General features: G+C 33.8%; 2 protein-coding genes across 2 annotated transcripts; one reads left to right on the top strand and one right to left on the bottom strand.

Moving 5' to 3' along the window:
* Positions 1–388: 388 nt before the first annotated feature.
* Positions 389–6731, top strand: LOC127904285 (uncharacterized). Its single transcript, XM_052447029.1, has 6 exons — positions 389–521; positions 1502–3045; positions 3239–3490; positions 3588–3616; positions 3936–4222; positions 6640–6731. Exons 1-6 carry the CDS (start codon positions 389–391, stop codon positions 6729–6731), a joined length of 2337 nt encoding a protein of 778 aa, XP_052302989.1.
* A 695-nt stretch (positions 6732–7426) lies between these two features.
* On the bottom strand, positions 7427–8493 carry LOC7469329 (nuclear transcription factor Y subunit B-3). The gene has a single exon (XM_024584236.2). It carries the CDS (start codon positions 8275–8277, stop codon positions 7705–7707), a length of 573 nt encoding a protein of 190 aa, XP_024440004.1. The 5' UTR covers positions 8278–8493; the 3' UTR covers positions 7427–7704.
* Positions 8494–16976: the final 8483 nt, after the last annotated feature.

Below are 16976 nucleotides of genomic sequence, written 5' to 3'. Positions count from 1 at the left end.
GTACGTTCCACAACTTTACACGGCATATCCTGCTAGCAGACAGATTAAGCAAGTATATATATTTGCAATTCATGCAAGTAGTAATACCTCAGTGTGAAAGACTGAAAAGCGGAATTAATTAATATGGAATGTAGAATGATGAGAATGTAGAATGTTGTTCTTAATATGGAAATCAACTAGCTGTCAATTACTAAATAGTAGGATAAATGTTGGATATTTATTCCGTTTGCATTTAAAGTAACATAAGAAATTTACAAATAATTATTGTTAAGAAAAAACCTTGTTGATAGAAACTAAACTTGAAAATGATGCGGAAAAAACCCTCCGAGGAAGCTGATATTATCGAGATCAAACAAGAAAATCAAAATCGAGACAAAAGATAACACTAATGAAGAAATCTCTTGTTCCTAGAATCAACTACAAAGACTCTCCTGTGGGAAGTTCTTTTTTTAATCATGTGTCTTTGGAGGAGGGACAAGTTGAAGATTACATAGATGAAGACGAGGAGGATGAAGAGGAAGGTGAACAAGACTGTTCGCTAATCCAATTATCTACAAAGGAGAAACGTAGGATTAGGAACCTTGGAGATCATGTTTAATCACCAAGGTCATAGGAAGACAAGTAAGTAGGGTATACTTTTCTTCTAAAAAGGCTCCAGATGCTTTGGAAGATGCAAGGAGATTTAGTGTTAGTTGATTTGGGGAACAAATTTTTTTCATTAAATTCTCTAACAAGTTTTACCGGAAGTTGTTTGCTATGGAGGAGGGTTTTTATCAGCGTCTCCCTATTCAATGTGTTTTCCCATATATTGTAATAGTCCGGCAGCGCATAAAGAAGCAAGACCAAGTTGAAGCCGGAGAAGAAATGAAGGAGGCGTGTTAGAGAAGACTTACCTGCAGCAAAGAGATAAGGTGAGCACGTGTATGGTCAAGATTGGACAAGAAGCACTTACGTGGAGGGCAGAGATGAAGAAGCTCCTGCGGCCGACAGCTGGCAAGGGAGTAAGTTCAAAGGCAAACGACACCGTTTGGGAGAAGAAAAGGAGTCCAAATACAACACAGATAAATAAAACAGCTGTCAATTCTAGATTAGGGTTTATCAACATTGCATTGGTCTTTCAATTCAAGTTCTTTAAGATATTTCATCTCAGTTGTTATTTTAATTTCCCCAGTTTTCTTTTTTAAAACCTGTAAGGCTCAGGTCCAAGAAAAGCTATAATAAGAATTCCAGTATTTTTTCCCTTACCTACCAAGTTCATTACAAGTGGTATCAGAGCCACGATTCTCGGATGGCTGAAGGAACAAGAGTTTCACAACTGATAGAAACAGTATAAGGGATGAAACAATAACAGGAGACGCAACAACAAAACCAATAGAATCAGCAGCAAATATTGGAAGACATAGTTCAGCAATTAAGAAACATGTCTACCAGGATGGATTAGATGGCTAAGGCCCAAGGAAAAAGGCCCATGGGTTCCCCCCTAATTCTCCCACCAGGTCAGTCAATGGAAATACAAGGCATGAAGTAGTACCACATGAAGGAATTCAGCAGGTTCAGCTCAAGTCAATCAGATTGGAGTTTCTCTGGTTTAATGGAGATGATCCTATTGGTTGGGTATACAAAGCCAATCAATTCTTTAACTTTCACAACACTCCAGCTCAACACAGATTGTTTATAGCCAGTTTTCACATGGAAGGAAAGGCCATAACATGGTATCAAGAACTAGAAGAAACTGGAATTCTCACCAGTTGGGAGGCCTTCGTTAAAGCCCTCCAAATTCATTTTGGAACCTCATCTTACGATGACCCCATGGAGGCCATCATAAGTATCAAACAGACATCAACAGTAGAGCTCTACAAAACCCAATTCGAGATGCTTTCGAACCGGGTCAGAGGGCTGTCTGACTCTCACAGGCTCAGCTGCTTCCTAGGTGGATTGAAGGAGGAGATAAGAATGGGAGTACGGATGCTAAACCCCCAGAATTTAGTGGCTGCTTATGGATTAGCAAGGATGCATGAGGAAAATCTGACAATCATGAGGAAATCATGGAGACCTAGTGCTATGGGGTTTCAAGGACGAAACCCAACACCAACTCAGCCCAGGGCTGAAAATAAACCAGTTCTGGTACAGAGACTCACCCCTGCACAGATGAAGGAAAAAAGAGACAAGGGGCTTTGCTTTAAATGTGACAGTAAGTGGGGACCTGGCTATAGTTGTGGAGGACCCAAGATATTCTTGATAGAGGAATTAGAGGAGGAGATGGAGGATAAAAATTTTGTTCCTGAAGACCTGATTGATTTAGGAGACCCTCAGGAAGAAAGCAATGAGGGAATCGACATATCCCTTCTTGCAATCATTGGAAGTCCCAATCCTAAAACTATGAGGGTGTCAGTTAAGCTAAGTGGCCATAATTTCGTGGCCTTAATTGACACAGGAAGTACACATAATTTCATACATCCAAGGGTAGCAAGAAGAGTAGGGATAAAGGTTTTAAAACACAAGCCTATTGGGGTGAACATTGCAGATGGTTCCAAACTGTGGAGTGAGGGAAGCTGCTCAGATATCAAGCTGATGATTCAAGGAGATCAGTTTGTCACTCAGGCTTATGTCATACAGCTGGGAGGATGCGATATGGTGTTAGGAATCCAGTGGCTAAAAAGTTTAGGGCCCATTCTTTGGGACTTTTCAGCCTTAAAAATGGAATTCCAAAAGGAAGGGAAGAGGGTCTTGATTTGTGGAATGGGAGTGGAGAAATCAGAAGTAGACTGCAGCCCAACCTTTTTACAAGAATTGAGAAGAGTCGAAGAAGGACTGATTTTGCAAATTTGGGAGCTGGGATCAGTCCAGAATAAAATTCCAGAACAGATTGAGAAGCTGTTGCTAGAATTCATGGAAGTTTTTCAAGAGCCAAAAGGAATCCCACCTAGCAGATCACATGATCACTCTATAGTGTTGAAAGAAGATACCTCACCAATAAGTGTACGTCCTTACAGGTACCCCTACTACCAAAAATCTGAGATAGAAAAACTAATTAAGAAGTTGTTGGTAATGGGTACCATAAGATCCAGCCAAAGCCCCTTTTTCATCGCCAGTCCTACTAGTTAGGAAGGCTGATGGGTCATGGAGAATGTGTGTGGACTATCGTGCCCTCAACAAGGAAACTATGAAAGACAAGTTTCCCATACCAGTTGTGGAAGAATTATTAGATGAACTACATGGTTCTTAAATTTTTTCCAAGTTAGACCTCCGATCAGGCTTCCACCAGATCAGAATGAAGGAAGAAGATGTCCCCAAAACAGCCTTCAGGACTCATGAAGGGCACTATGAATTTCTGGTGATGCCTTTCGGCCTCACAAATGCCCCTTCCACTTTTCAAGGTTTGATGAATGATATTTTTCAACCATATCTCAGAAAATTTGTGTTGGTTTTCTTCGACGACATTCTAGTCTACAGCCATAATGTGGATGAGTATGAGAGACATCTGAGGATGGTATTTGAGACTCTAGTACGACATAAACTATTTGCCAAACAGTCCAAATGTAAATTTGCAAGCAGTGAAATTGAATATTTAGGGCATATCGTATCAGGTCAGGGAGTGCATGCTAATCCCAGCAAGGTAGAGTCAATGATCAAGTGGCCTAAACCAAACACACTCAAATCACTAAGGGGTTTTTTAGGGTTAACAGGCTACTACCGCAGATTCATCAAAGGTTATGGGGCGATTGCAGGTCCATTGACTAGACTACTGAAAAAAAGGGCTTTTAAATGGGATTCAGAAGCAGACCAAGCCTTTGAACAATTAAAAAAGGCCGTATCAACCCCCTCATCCTAGCACTACCAGATTTCAACTAAATTTTTATAGTAGAGTGTGATGCCTCAGGTATAGGACTCGATGCTGTGCTAATGTAAGGGGGCCAACCCATTTCTTATTTTAGCAAGAGTCTAAAGGGGAGGGAACTATCACTATCCACTTATGAGAAGAAATTTTTGGCACTAGTCACTGCTGTTCAGAAGTGGAGGCCTTACTTATTGGGCCAAGCCTTTAAGGTTAAGACAGATCAAGAGAGCCTCAAGTATTTATTGGAGCTGTGGGTTGGGACACCCACACAGCAGAAATGGTTATCCAAATTAATTAGGTATGACTTTGTGGTTGAGTTTCGAGCAGGAAGGGAAAACCTAGTAGCTGATGCACTCTCTAGGCAGGAGGATACTACAGAAAAAGGTACATTATGGGCTATTTATACCCCAATTGTTAACTGGGCTGATCAATTGAAAGATAGTTATAAAACTGATCCAGAAATCCAAACTATCATGCAACAACTAGACCAAGAGACCATAGGTTCCTTGAAATATCATCTTAGGGGAGGGATACTGTACTACAAACACAGATTCTACATAAGTCAATCCAGCCCTATAAAAAATGATATACTGAATTATATTCATGACAGTCCATCCTCAAGGCACACTGGTTTTGAGAGAACACTAAAAAGGGCAAGGAGAGATTTATTTTGGGTAGGGATGAAATCAGACATACAAACCTATATAAAACACTATGAAGTCTGTTAGAGAGCAAAAGGAGAAAACACAAAACCCTTCGGGCTCTTACAGCCCTTACCTATACCCACCAGACCATGGTCATCCATATCTATGGATTTTATAGAGGGGCTACCAAAATCTAATCAATACTCAGTAATTATGGTAGTTGTGGATAGGTTTACCAAATATGCCCATTTTATTCCCGTATCCCACCCCTACAACGTGACAAAAATCGCCAACTTGTTCTCACAGAATGTAATGAAGCTTCATGGGCTCCCAAACAACATAGTATCTGACCGGGATCCTACCTTCACTATCAAGTTTTGGAGAGAATTATTCCAAATTCAAGGGGTCAAGCTGCTGATGTCAACAACATACCACCCCCAAACCGACGGGCAGACAGAGGCAACCAACAAAACATTGGAAGGGTATTTGAGATGCTATATAGGTGATAACCCGAAGGGTTGGTCTAATTGGCTAACAATGGCCGAATACTGTAACAATACCAGCTACCACTCATCCCTCAAATCTACCCCGTTTGAAGCAACCTACGGCTACCCGCCCCCAAGCCTCACCGATTACATCCCCGGTTCAACCAAAAATCAAACAGCAGAAGAACATTTACAACACAGGACAGAACAGATTGCAGAAATCAAACATAACTTAGCTCAAGCCTAGCAGAGAAAAAAGAAACAAGCTGATAAAGGCAGAAAAGAAATCCAGTTCAAAGAAGGGGAATGGGTTTACCTCCAGCTCCATCCATACCGACAGTCCAGCACGCCAAGAAATAAAAATGTGAAGTTAGCATATAAATATTTCGGGCCGTTCCAAATCTTAAAAAAGGTGGGAGAAGTGGCTTGCCAGCTAGATCTTCCCAAGGAAGCTCGAATCCATAGCACCTTCCACGTCTCACTGTTGAAGAAATGGGTTGGAGAGGGAATCATTCCTGAACCAAAGCTACCCATTCTCAAAACCAAGCTGAAATCTCAGCCAGAACCAGCAAAGATACTTGACTGAAGAAGCCAAGTCTCAAGGAGGAAGACGAAGGAAGAAGTGCTGTTGAGATGGGAAGGACAGCCCAAAGAAGACGTCGTTTAGGTCGATGAATAGTGGTTAAAAGGTTCTTACCCTCACCTTGAGGGCAAGGTTTTTTAAGGGAGAGAGAGTTGTAACAGTCCGGCAGCGCATAAAGGAGCAAGACCAAGTTGAAGCCGGGGAAGAAATGAGGGAGGCGTGTTGGAGAAGACTTACCTGCAGCAAAGAGATAAGGTGAGCACGTGTATGGTCAAGATTGGACAAGAAGCACTTACGTGGAGGGCAGAGATGAAGAAGCTCCTGCGGCCGACAGCTGGCAAGGGAGTAAGTTCAAAGGCAAACGACACCGTTTGGGAGAAGAAAAGGAGTTCAAATACAACACAGATAAATAAAACAGCTGTCAATTCTATCTGTTATTCTTAATTCTCAACTAACCGAGAATTACAATAAAAGAGGAGGAAGGGGCTGCAGATAGGCAGGAAATTGCTTTGAAGCAAATCTCATTCACCTAGGAGGCCTGGGCTACCTCGAAGCTGCCCAAAAATCTAGATTAGGGTTTATCAACATTGCATTATACTTTCAATTCAAGTTCTTTAAGATATTTTATCTCAGTTGTTATTTCAATTTCCCCAGTTTTCTTTTTTAAAACCTGTAAGGCTCAGGTCCAAGAAAAGCTATAATAAGAATTCCAGTATTTTTTTCCTTACTTACCAAGTTCATTACATATATTGACCAAGATAATAAGCACTCTGGCTTCAGTTTCCATTGAGGAAATTAGAAAAAGGGTGGGGGGTCCAAGCTCATCATATTTATTAGGAAGCTAGCTAATGCAGCAGCATAGCAAACTAGTTGGTAAGCTATGATTGGATCAATACAAGTCCTCATGACTTAATTAGGTCGACTTTACCACGCTTAATTTAATTCTCTAGCTAGGGCGGGTCGTTCGCCCTGATTTGCATTAAAAAATTAAAATAATCTTGTTACTAAAAAAGCTGGAATACCATGATACTTTATGGAATGTATTAATTAAATAATATATAAAGAGACTTCAGTTATATTGAAAATTAGGGACACTGCTGGGAGTGGAAGGCGGCCAAATGCGAGACAAGGGCGCCCAAGTGGAAGAACCACCACTTGAGGAAAAAGTTGAGAAACTCTGACAATATTTGAATAGGGCATAGCAACAAAAGAAGTTGATCTTCCAATAGTATGAATTATTGCACTTGGATAATGAGGAGACCGAAAGTAAGCTCAAAGTGCCCCCCCATTAAATATAACCTAAAATCAACTTCCAGAAAGCTCCTTTTCATGAGTTCAGACTGATCATCATATACAAAACAGCTCCATTAATTTACCTAACCATACTTGTTCTGCTCCCCAGATTCCCAAACATATTTCTGCACAGAAATGAAATAGAGCTGTATATGTGTGTAGACAGAGAGAGAGAGAGAGAGAGAGAGAGAGAGAGAGAGAGAGAGAGAGAGACGGTGTCAACTTTGAAGCAGCAGGCCACCGACAAGAGTAAAAATGGAAAAACCAGAGAAGTAGATGGTTCTAAAGATTTGCTCGATTTAGAAACAGATGGAATGACCATCGCTTCCCTTTTTTGGAGTACAGAGGTTGATAAAGAGAAAGTAAGGATTAACGAAGTGACAAATGGCAAACTAAGGACATAAATTCACCTTTCCTAAAAGGGAAAGGTGGGCAAAACCTAAGACCCTTCCTCCTCTCTTCTCTCTTTCTTTCTTTCATCTGTCAGAAGAAGCTCAAATTAAGCCGTCACTTCCACTACTTCCAAAACTCCCAGGGATCTTGATGCCACAATTATCAACAATAAGAACAGAAAGGAAAAGCATGCGCTAAAATCTTGATCTGATTAACATTGAAAACGAAAGGAAATCAAAACCCTTTTCATTACTAAAACTTGACAGCTACGTACTACTGATCAAAGAGGGAAAGTAATGACGGGCTCTCTCTACATGTGAAAACAATACTTTTATCATCGTACTAGTACAGACATTCGTTTCTGTTCTTTTCCATCAATTAGCAAGCACTATTTCAAGCAACTCTGTCATCAGATGTTCCATCGCATTACTTTCTTCTTGTACTACTGCTATGCACCATCATCAATACCTACCTTGAATTACCTTGATGATGAAACCCACCAGCACCGTACACGTGTCCTTGATGGTGATGACCCATCATCATCATCCCGCCATACATCCCTTGCCCCCCACCACCATTAAACCCTCCACCTCCACCGCCGGTGGAATTAGCCCCGCCTCCACCTCCCGCAGCACCACTCCCACCAGACCCACCACCAGGACCATCCTTCTCCCCTGCTGGTCTTCCCATGGAACTCTTCTCTCCTTCCATCTCCCTATACTTCTGCAAGTAAATCTTCAAGGGCTCCACGTACTCCTCGAACCCTAGCGTCGTCATGGCCCACAAAAGATCGTCACCGTTTATGGTCTTCCGCTTCTCTCTCTGGCACTTGTCTGAGGCCTCTCCTGTTATAAAGCTGATGAACTCCGACACACACTCCTGAACCGTCTCCTTTGCGTCTTTCGAGATCTTCGCGTTTGCAGGCAGGGCTTTTTTCATTATCCTGCTCACGTTTGCAATTGGCAGAAACCTGTCTTGCTCCTTCGCAGACAGCTCACTGACGGCGTTGTGTCCTCCTGATTCATTGTCCGAATCCGCCATAATAATATTAGTAATTTAAATTAAATTACCTAGTTTGAGCTCAGAATCCTCGGTTGTAGGGGAAGGAGGAGGGGCAAATTAGGAAACCCAGAGGATTAACCGGGAAATTGGAGGGGGTGGGAAAGAGAGGATGGCGGAGGTGGAGCTGGGGAGGGAGAGAGGGAGAGAGAGAGACAGAGAGAGAGAAGAAAGGAGGAGGTGTTTTGGGGTCCGTTGGATTATGAGGGTAATATGGCATCGTGGTTGACACCTGGGAGATTTTGGTCCGTTAATTTGTCGATAAGAGTAGACAAGCGTGGGGGTTTGAAGACAGTTGGATGGCTGGTGGGGTCCAATGATCCAATGATCCAACGATTGGAAAGAGACATGTGGTGGAGTCCGTGAGATGGTGGATTTTATTTTTACAGAGTATTTTTCTATTTAGGCGGCTGCTGCGGCTTGAAGCCAGCTGAGGGTGGCTGGCTGGATAAATGGGAATACGGGATATCTTATTGTCGGCATACGTGGCTTCATTTGGACCATTCATTTATTATTTTATATTCCTTTTAGTTACAGAAGAGAAATGAACTTGTGCTTCCTAAGCAGCAGCAGCAGCAGCAGCAAAAATCAGCAGCAATGGATTGTCGATGATTTTTAAAAATGTTTTTTCATTAAAAAGTATTAAAATAATTTATTTTTTAAAATTTATTTTTTTATATCAATTTATTAAAACAATTAAATAGCATCTAAAAAATATTAATTTAATTTTTTTAAAATAAAAAATAATTTAAAAAAATACTTTAATATGTAATTAGAAATTATTTGGTATTGTAATAATTTTTATTTTTATTTTCAATCATATAGAAAAAACTATTTGGTTAGCACACAAGATTTCATTTATAATTGTATTTTAAATTTTAATTTTGTAAAAATTAAAATAATATATTTTTTATCTATGAAGATTTGATTTTTATTTATTTTGTATAAAAAAATCTATGCAGTTTTAATTAAACATATTTTTTAAATTTTATTTAAAAAAATAAAACTAAAAATATTTTTCATAAATCAATTTTTAAGATGTATTTATTAACCCGTTGTCATGTTTAAGAGTAATTAAAATTAACAATTAAAAAAAAACTACGAAGGCATGTAAAAAAAATGTTCTGCAATTAATTACCATGCCCAAATTTATAAAACTATGTTTGATTTTGTCTATAAAAATTGAAATAACAGAGAGGCAAACCTTTTTCACTTTTTCTAACTTTTTTTTTACTGTTCAAAAGGCGTGTAACTGTTCACTTAGGTTCATAAATTTATTTTTCCAGTTTGGTCCTTATTTGTTGAGCTTTCACATTTCATTCTTTAACTTCACTTGTTTTATGTTTTTGTCCCTAAAGTTTGAAAAAAGTAAAAAAGTCACCGAAAAATAAAAGATAAAAAAGAAAGTAATTGGTTGTTCATATTTCGACCATTAAAAAAATCGATTTTGGTGTCTTTAGATCCTTCTTGATGAGAGGAGTTTCATTATGGAGTTTTTTTTTTTAGTTTTCATCTCATTAAAAAAGATGGATCACGGTTAAATAATGATTTTTTCTAATTTAATTTTGTGTTTTTTAACCGATTTAGAAGTTTTTTGAGGTTACAAATTAGTTTATTGAGCTTCATAAGGTGTTTATTAAATGTTTTTAGATGTAAAATAGATTTTTAGGTTAAAAAGACATAGCTTGAATTTCTAACCACCTCTCTAATAGTTAGAATCTAGATCAACAAATGATATGTCATCTGTTTTATTTTAAAAATAAAAAATAAAAGGATAAACAACATATCATCTATCCTTGAACATAAAAAAATAAAGGCCATGTACGCAGGCCTAGATGCGCGTTAGACTTTTTTTCTTTTGGGTCAGGAACGTCGATTTAATTTCTTTGGCCTTGGCATCTTGTTTTTTTCTAAGTTTTTTTAAAATATTTTTTTTATTTTAATTGAAATCCACTATAAATATTATATTTAAATTATTAGTCAATTTTGCCATAATTTTTAAATAATATTACTTTTCCATTGGAATGTTAACAATTTATTTTTTAATTATTATATACTTAATATACCAAAACAAATTTGCTCATGGATATTTAATAGAAAAAAATTAAATCACTTACAAAATATTGAGATATTTTTTTTATTAAAACTTGAATTTGAGAGCATGATGGGTTTTTATTTAAAAAAGTGTTTACAATTAAAAAAAACATGATTTTATTAAAACAATAAAAATATGCATTAATAAGAAAATAAAGTTTAGATTAAAGATATTTCCTACTTATTTCAAATTATTGATATTTTTTAATAAAACTTTAGTTTAATTTTTTATGCCTTTTTATTAAAAAACGTGATGCTAATAAGAAATTATGAAATTGTTTTTAAGAAGATAATGGCTTTTTTTAGGATGATATAATCAAATGATTTATGAATAATTATATATTAGCCTAATATGCAGAATTTTAAAAATAATTTGCTCATTAATATAAAATGAAAATAAAATATCTATTTTCTTAACTTTTTTTATTGCAAATATTTTTATATAATTGTTCTCATATCTTTTCTTATAGTTGTGGAGAGATAATCAATTCATGATATTTTTCTTTTAGTTTTTCTTAATTAATAATTTCTTTCACAATAATAATAAGCTTTTGTTTAAAAAATAATACTTCTTATAAAAAAAACATGTTTTCATGAAAATAAAAAATAAATGAGTGAATAAAAATGTCAAATCAACATCACGACTACTTACCATCTTTCCTTATGGAAAACTCTTTGGGATCATTTTATCTCATTCCACATGTGACTATTTTTTGATCAAGTCATGTAAGTGAATAATTCATGAGCCTATGTTGGGCTCATTTAACCCAACTCATATCCCATACAAGGTTTATAAAATGTGTTTCGATAAGGTTCACCTATTCTATGGTACCTAAGTTTTACTCATTATATTTGTGAATGAAAATTTAGTACTCCTTATTCATACTCAGATGTAATCGATGAATATTAGATTGAAAAATTAATAATCTCAATTTTGTTACCAAAATTTAGTACTCCTTATTCATACTCAGATGTAATCGATGAATATTAGATTGAAAAATTAATAATCTCAATTTTGTTACCAGTGAATATTAGACTGAAAATTTTAGTGGTTGAAAAATCAAAAAAATGTACTACTTTTAATATCTAGGGCAACAGTCCATATTAAGTTCATTTACCTTAATACCAAAAGTAAATAGAAAAAAATTTTCAACAAGGGTTTTTATAAAATGAAGATGTGTTTTTAAGGATTTGGGAATGTCGGCCCAATGAACCTTTTAATGTGGGTCAAATCTCAATGAGTTTTATAAATAAGTTATAAGAATCCAATATATAAACATGCAATGTGATAAATATATTTTTTTTCATCTTTTTTTAGAAATGAAAACATAGAAATACATGTTAATTACAAAATTTGCATGAACACTAACTAAATGCAAATAATTTTTTTTATATAAGAGATTTGTCCAAAATGCATGGAATTTGAACCTAGATTTTATCATTCCAGGTTTAGGTTACAAGTGAATCTAAAAACATAAGCTTTGATTTTTCTTTCATGCGTTTGTTTTTCAACCACAATCAACCCATTTATTCTATTTTTTATATTTTAAAATAAATGGCATGCAACACTAGATTAAACACAAATAAACCCTAAAAAGTCAAACTTTAATTTTTATCCATGCATTTTTCACATATTTAGCCACCATATTTTTTTTTGTATTTGTTTTTATAAAATTACAACAATTAAACCTAACTAATCCTAAAAACACCATTGTAAACTAATTTTCATGCATTTTAAAAAACAATAAAAAGCACATAGAGCATTATTTTGCACTATTTTACCATAAACCTAAAGAAAGAAAAAGGGAGGTTTGACTTACCTCAATGATGGTTTCAATAGAGTGTGGAGATAATGTGGAGGCCCTTAATGACTGTCATAGTGGTTGCCTAGTGGTGGAGAGGATTATGATTGTTTTCTCTCTCTAGAATAGGTTTCCTTCTTTCTCTTTGGTTAATGCATCTTTTTCTTTGATTTCTTCTTTCTTTCTTTCCTATCTTGCTCTTTTATACCTTCTAGAACTCTTTGGTTTAAAATGAACTAGTTTGGTGACTCAAAAACCAACCTTTCACTCTTCCTTACAATTTGGATTTTTGGTGTTTTGATATGGTTTTCTCTCTTTTTCTTTCTCTCCTTACTCCCCTCAACCCTCTAGATAATTTGGTTTAAGCCTATACCATCATCCTCACTATTTCTTTTTAAATTTGAGTTTTTCTCTCTTTAGGCCTTATTGTTATTTTTCTCCTCATGCCCCTTTAGGTAGACTAATATTGTTCGTTAATCTCATTGGATAAATCTTAGTCATCCTAAATTGTTGAATACTTTGTACAATATACTTGGGCTGGCTCTATTGGCACACGTTTTTTACCACCACAGGAAGACAATGAAATGAGTCTTTGGCTGAAAATTTGTCAAGATTTGTTTAAATTAAGCCTCTCATAACATTCAAAACAATCCTTCAATATTGACACCTTTTGCACTTCAGTTCTTGGATTTCTAATTTATATAATTTTGGTCAAATTGACCCCAAATCTCAACTTTTCTTTTTAATTCAGCTTTTAATTGAATTAATAGAGTCCTTAATTCAACGTCTATTTTATTTTGGTCCTTGATCTTTTAATTCTTTAAATTTCAGTCAAATTGACTTCAAATGTCAATTTTTATATTCAATTAAATCCCTAATTGAATTAATTGATCCCTAAATTTTGACGTCTTTTCTATTTTGGTCTTTGATCATCTAATTCTTTTAATCGTAGTCAAATTGACTCCAATTTAACTTCTTTTTTTCAATTAAAACCCTGATTGAATTAATTGAACCTCTAAACCTTTTCATCTCTTTCATTTTGATTTTTGGCTTGCAAATTTAGCCAATTTTGACCTTCATTACAATTTTCTCAGCAATTAGGCATCTAATTGAATGAATTAGACTTCTAAACTTTGCCATCTTTTTCTATTTGATCCTAGGTCTTTTGATTTTTCCAATTATGACCAGTTTCATCTCATTTTCTCAATTCTCTTCAATTAAAACCCAAGATACAAGAGATATAGGTCTTCCATTCATCTTAAAAGAATACTTATTTGTCACTCTATCATGCATAACTCTCCTATCATAATGCAATGGTCTACCAAGCAACAAGTTTAAGAGGGTTGTTTTATACATCAACAATCAACTCTTATGCCTCTATTTTCTTATATTTGTTCTCTTCCTATGATTTTATTTATGTACAAATTATTTTGCATCGAGTGATAGACAACAGAGCCTTAATGATAAATGATATTATCCTTATAATTACATGTTATGTTTTCTATTTATTCATTCCAAGTTCATCAATATATAAGTATGCTATATATATATATATTCTAAGCTTTAGTGCTTACTTATTTTTTTTGAAATACTAATTCCATTATTGTATTCTTTGTCTTTTAAGTCTGTAGATTTTATTGTGTTAGTTTATTTTTTTTATTTTAATATGATATTATAAAATTAACATAGTTATTTTTCTACAATTTAATTAATAAATTTATATGGGCTAAAAAATTATAAGAATTTAGATTCTATAATGGTGTTTTACTGTTTATATAAATAGTGAAGAACCTCACTTCTTTTTCTATTTCTTTTTTCATTTTTTGTTTTTCTTTAAATTGGTTCTTAGATATTTTTTCTCTTTTTAATTTGGTAATTTTCTATCTCTTTTCTCTCTCTCTCTGTTTTTTTTTTTTTAAAATTGGTCCTTGGACTTTTTTCTCTTTTTAGTTTGATTCTTTTTTGGCCTAATTGTATGAGATAAAGTTTCTAATTTAATTAGAAATTAACTACTATACAAAAGAATTTAAGGTTTTCTTTACCTACTTCACTGTTCACATGAATAGTAAAAGATTGCCACCTTTTCACTATTTTTTTTAATTCTATCTTCTCTTATTATTATTATCATTATTTAAGTTCTATCTTTCAATTTTTTTTTGATTGAATGTTTTTTTACTTTTTTTTTTAATTTTATCTTTTAATATTTTATTGATTTTAAATTGGTCGTCATAATTTGATACCAATACCAGCTAAGTCATGTTTAATACCAATACCAAATAGTCCCTTTGTTTTTAAATTCCATCTTCTAATTTTCTTTTCTTTTGATTGAGTAATTTTTTTTTTTTTTTTATGTTTTTATCCTTTAACATTCTGTTGATTTTGAATTAGTTTTTATAATTTATTCCGGTTTGCTTTCTATGAGGTTATCATAATCTCAAATAAATATATCGGTATTTGGTTGATGCTCAATTTTATAAGTGTTTATTTTTGTTATCATATCATTAAGTAAAAAATAGTTAAAAAAAAGTTATTAAACCTAGTGAAGTCCATGATCCGGATCGCAGGTCTAGCGAGTTAAGCCGCAAAACTCGGGTCGATTTAATATATTACCGTCTCAATATTAAAAACACAATGTCATTGTGAAATTTTTTTACAGCCAAACCACACTTTTTGCTAACCTTCCAGGTTGATTTTGTACCTGCCAATTAGTCAATTAGGTCACTCTAGAGAATTTAAGGATGACCTGCTATATTAAATTTAATAACAATGTCAAATAGTTTCTTGCAACATAAACAATATTTTTACATTCAATTTTTTTTATATGACTACAGGATAGTGGGGCCAAAATCTAGTTTATCTAGATCACATCATATTAAGGGTCTATTTGTTTTGCGTAAAATATTTTACAAATAAAATATATATATGGATTACTATTTGTAAAATATTTAACAGAATTTTATGAATTGAAAATGTTTTTCAGCAAATTAACTAAGTTTAAAGGTTGATTATCAAATATTTTTCATTGATAATGTTTTTATAAAATATTTTATAAGAAACAAATATACAAAAAAAAAAATAATTTTTGAAAACAAACACGGAAAAATCTTGATTGTAAAATATTTTATACAAACAAATGCTAAACTTTAGAAATATTACCACCACTCGTGACAATCCAGCAGGAGTTGAAACTCCCACCCAATCTATTGTCAAATGCCATCCCTATTTAGCAAAAACATAAATGAAGTTAAAAAAAGTCACAAGGAAGAACAAATTTCATTAATTGTATCCTCCTGCAATGATAAGACATCCAATAGTTTATGTAGCCAGAAAAGTTTACATATCTAAGTTTTTCAGCAGTGCGCAGAGCAGCATTCCCTATCTTTTCTTCGGAAAATATCTTTGTTTTGGTATCACAGGAATACAGTAGAAATAGAAGCATATGGTTTAAAATATTTTTTATTTAAAAATATATTAAAATATATTTTTTATTTTTTAAAAATTATTTTTAATACGAGTTCATTAAAATGATTTGAAAATTAAAAAAAATTATTTAAAAAAATAATTAAATTTTTTAAAAATATAATTTACACTGTAATTCTAAACATTTCTAAACTTTTTATAGTTGTCCGTGACCCTAAATAAAGTAAAGTTGGGGAGATGTATTTAGTTTAGCAACATGGCATTGTATTATTAGTTAACTATAATCTAAATAGGGGGGGGGGGGGATAGTGTACCTCATATTACTATTTACTCTCTCCTAATTCTTTGTAAATTTTCACATTATATTATTATTATTATTATTATTTAATCAAACTATTTTTTTTTCATTGGTTGCACCTTTGGCTAAATTGAAAGCCAATTGTTTTGATTTTGTTAAGAAATCACAAAATTAAAAAACAGAGGACGAATATAAAAAACACGAGGAACTAGAGGGCATTCCAAAATTGCCTAAACAAGTTTACTTTGATCTTTTTAGTTTGTAATATACCCATTTTTCATCCCTTTAATTTTTTCACAGTTCATTTTTAGTCCAAAACCTCATTTCTTTTATTTTTTGGTCATTAATTTGAAGTAGAAGAAAGAAAGTCATTGGATTCCATTGATGGAAAGAAAATATATCGATTGACAATGATTTTGACCATCAAAATAGTCGATTTTGAACTCTTTATATTTCATTTGATGAGTAAAGTTCCACTAAGTTGTTTTTTCACCTTCAAATTGTCTGGAAAAAAAAAAAAAGATGTGACCTTGGAAAATTTTTAGGTTTTGGGATGATTTTGTTATTTTTTTTTTCATATTTCCTGGGTTGTTTGAAGGAATAAACATGTTTATTTAGGTCTTTAAGGTGTTTTTTTTAGCTATTTTAGGTCATAAAATGGTTAAAAATGGATTTGTTTTGGTGTATAAACCCATGACTCGACTTTTTAGCGACCTCCGGTCATCAAAAATAAGGTAGAGCATGTGATTTTTTTTTTAAAATACTGTCTGCCCTATAAAACAATTAGTAGGCCTAGACATGTGGGTCTTTTTTCTTTTTTTCTTTGTATTTTTTGGATTGTTCTTTTGTTTCCAATTTGATCATTTACCGTATGACTTTAATTGGTTTTCCTTGCTTTTTTTTAATTTTTTTTTATTCTTTAATATTTTATTGATTTTTAATTAGACAACGTAATTTGTTTCAGTGTTATATTTGTAGGTTTATCACGATCTTAAACCAATGTCTCAATATTTAGTTAGTTATATCTTTTACAAGCGTCTATTTTTATTATCATATAATTATTTTTA

The sequence above is a fragment of the Populus trichocarpa genome, chromosome 14 (genome assembly GCF_000002775.5).
Source record: "Populus trichocarpa isolate Nisqually-1 chromosome 14, P.trichocarpa_v4.1, whole genome shotgun sequence".
Classification (NCBI taxonomy): domain Eukaryota; kingdom Viridiplantae; phylum Streptophyta; class Magnoliopsida; order Malpighiales; family Salicaceae; genus Populus; species Populus trichocarpa.
The sequence above is the reverse complement of the archived record's forward strand: the minus strand, read 5'-3'. Positions and strand labels throughout refer to the sequence as shown.

What these genes read in the sequence shown, in the direction of transcription:
- LOC127904285 (XM_052447029.1), top strand. Translation starts at nt 389, where the DNA reads ATGAAGAAATCTCTTGTTCCTAGAATCAACTACAAAGACTCTCCTGTG. An exon ending in CGAGGAGGATGAAGAGGAAG is followed by an intron (nt 522 to 1,501) that starts GTGAACAAGACT and finishes CCACCAGGTCAG; the next exon opens with TCAATGGAAATACAAGGCAT. An exon ending in AACTAATTAAGAAGTTGTTG is followed by an intron (nt 3,046 to 3,238) that starts GTAATGGGTACC and finishes ATTTTTTCCAAG; the next exon opens with TTAGACCTCCGATCAGGCTT.
- LOC7469329 (XM_024584236.2), bottom strand. Translation starts at nt 8,277, where the DNA reads ATGGCGGATTCGGACAATGAATCAGGAGGACACAACGCCGTCAGTGAG.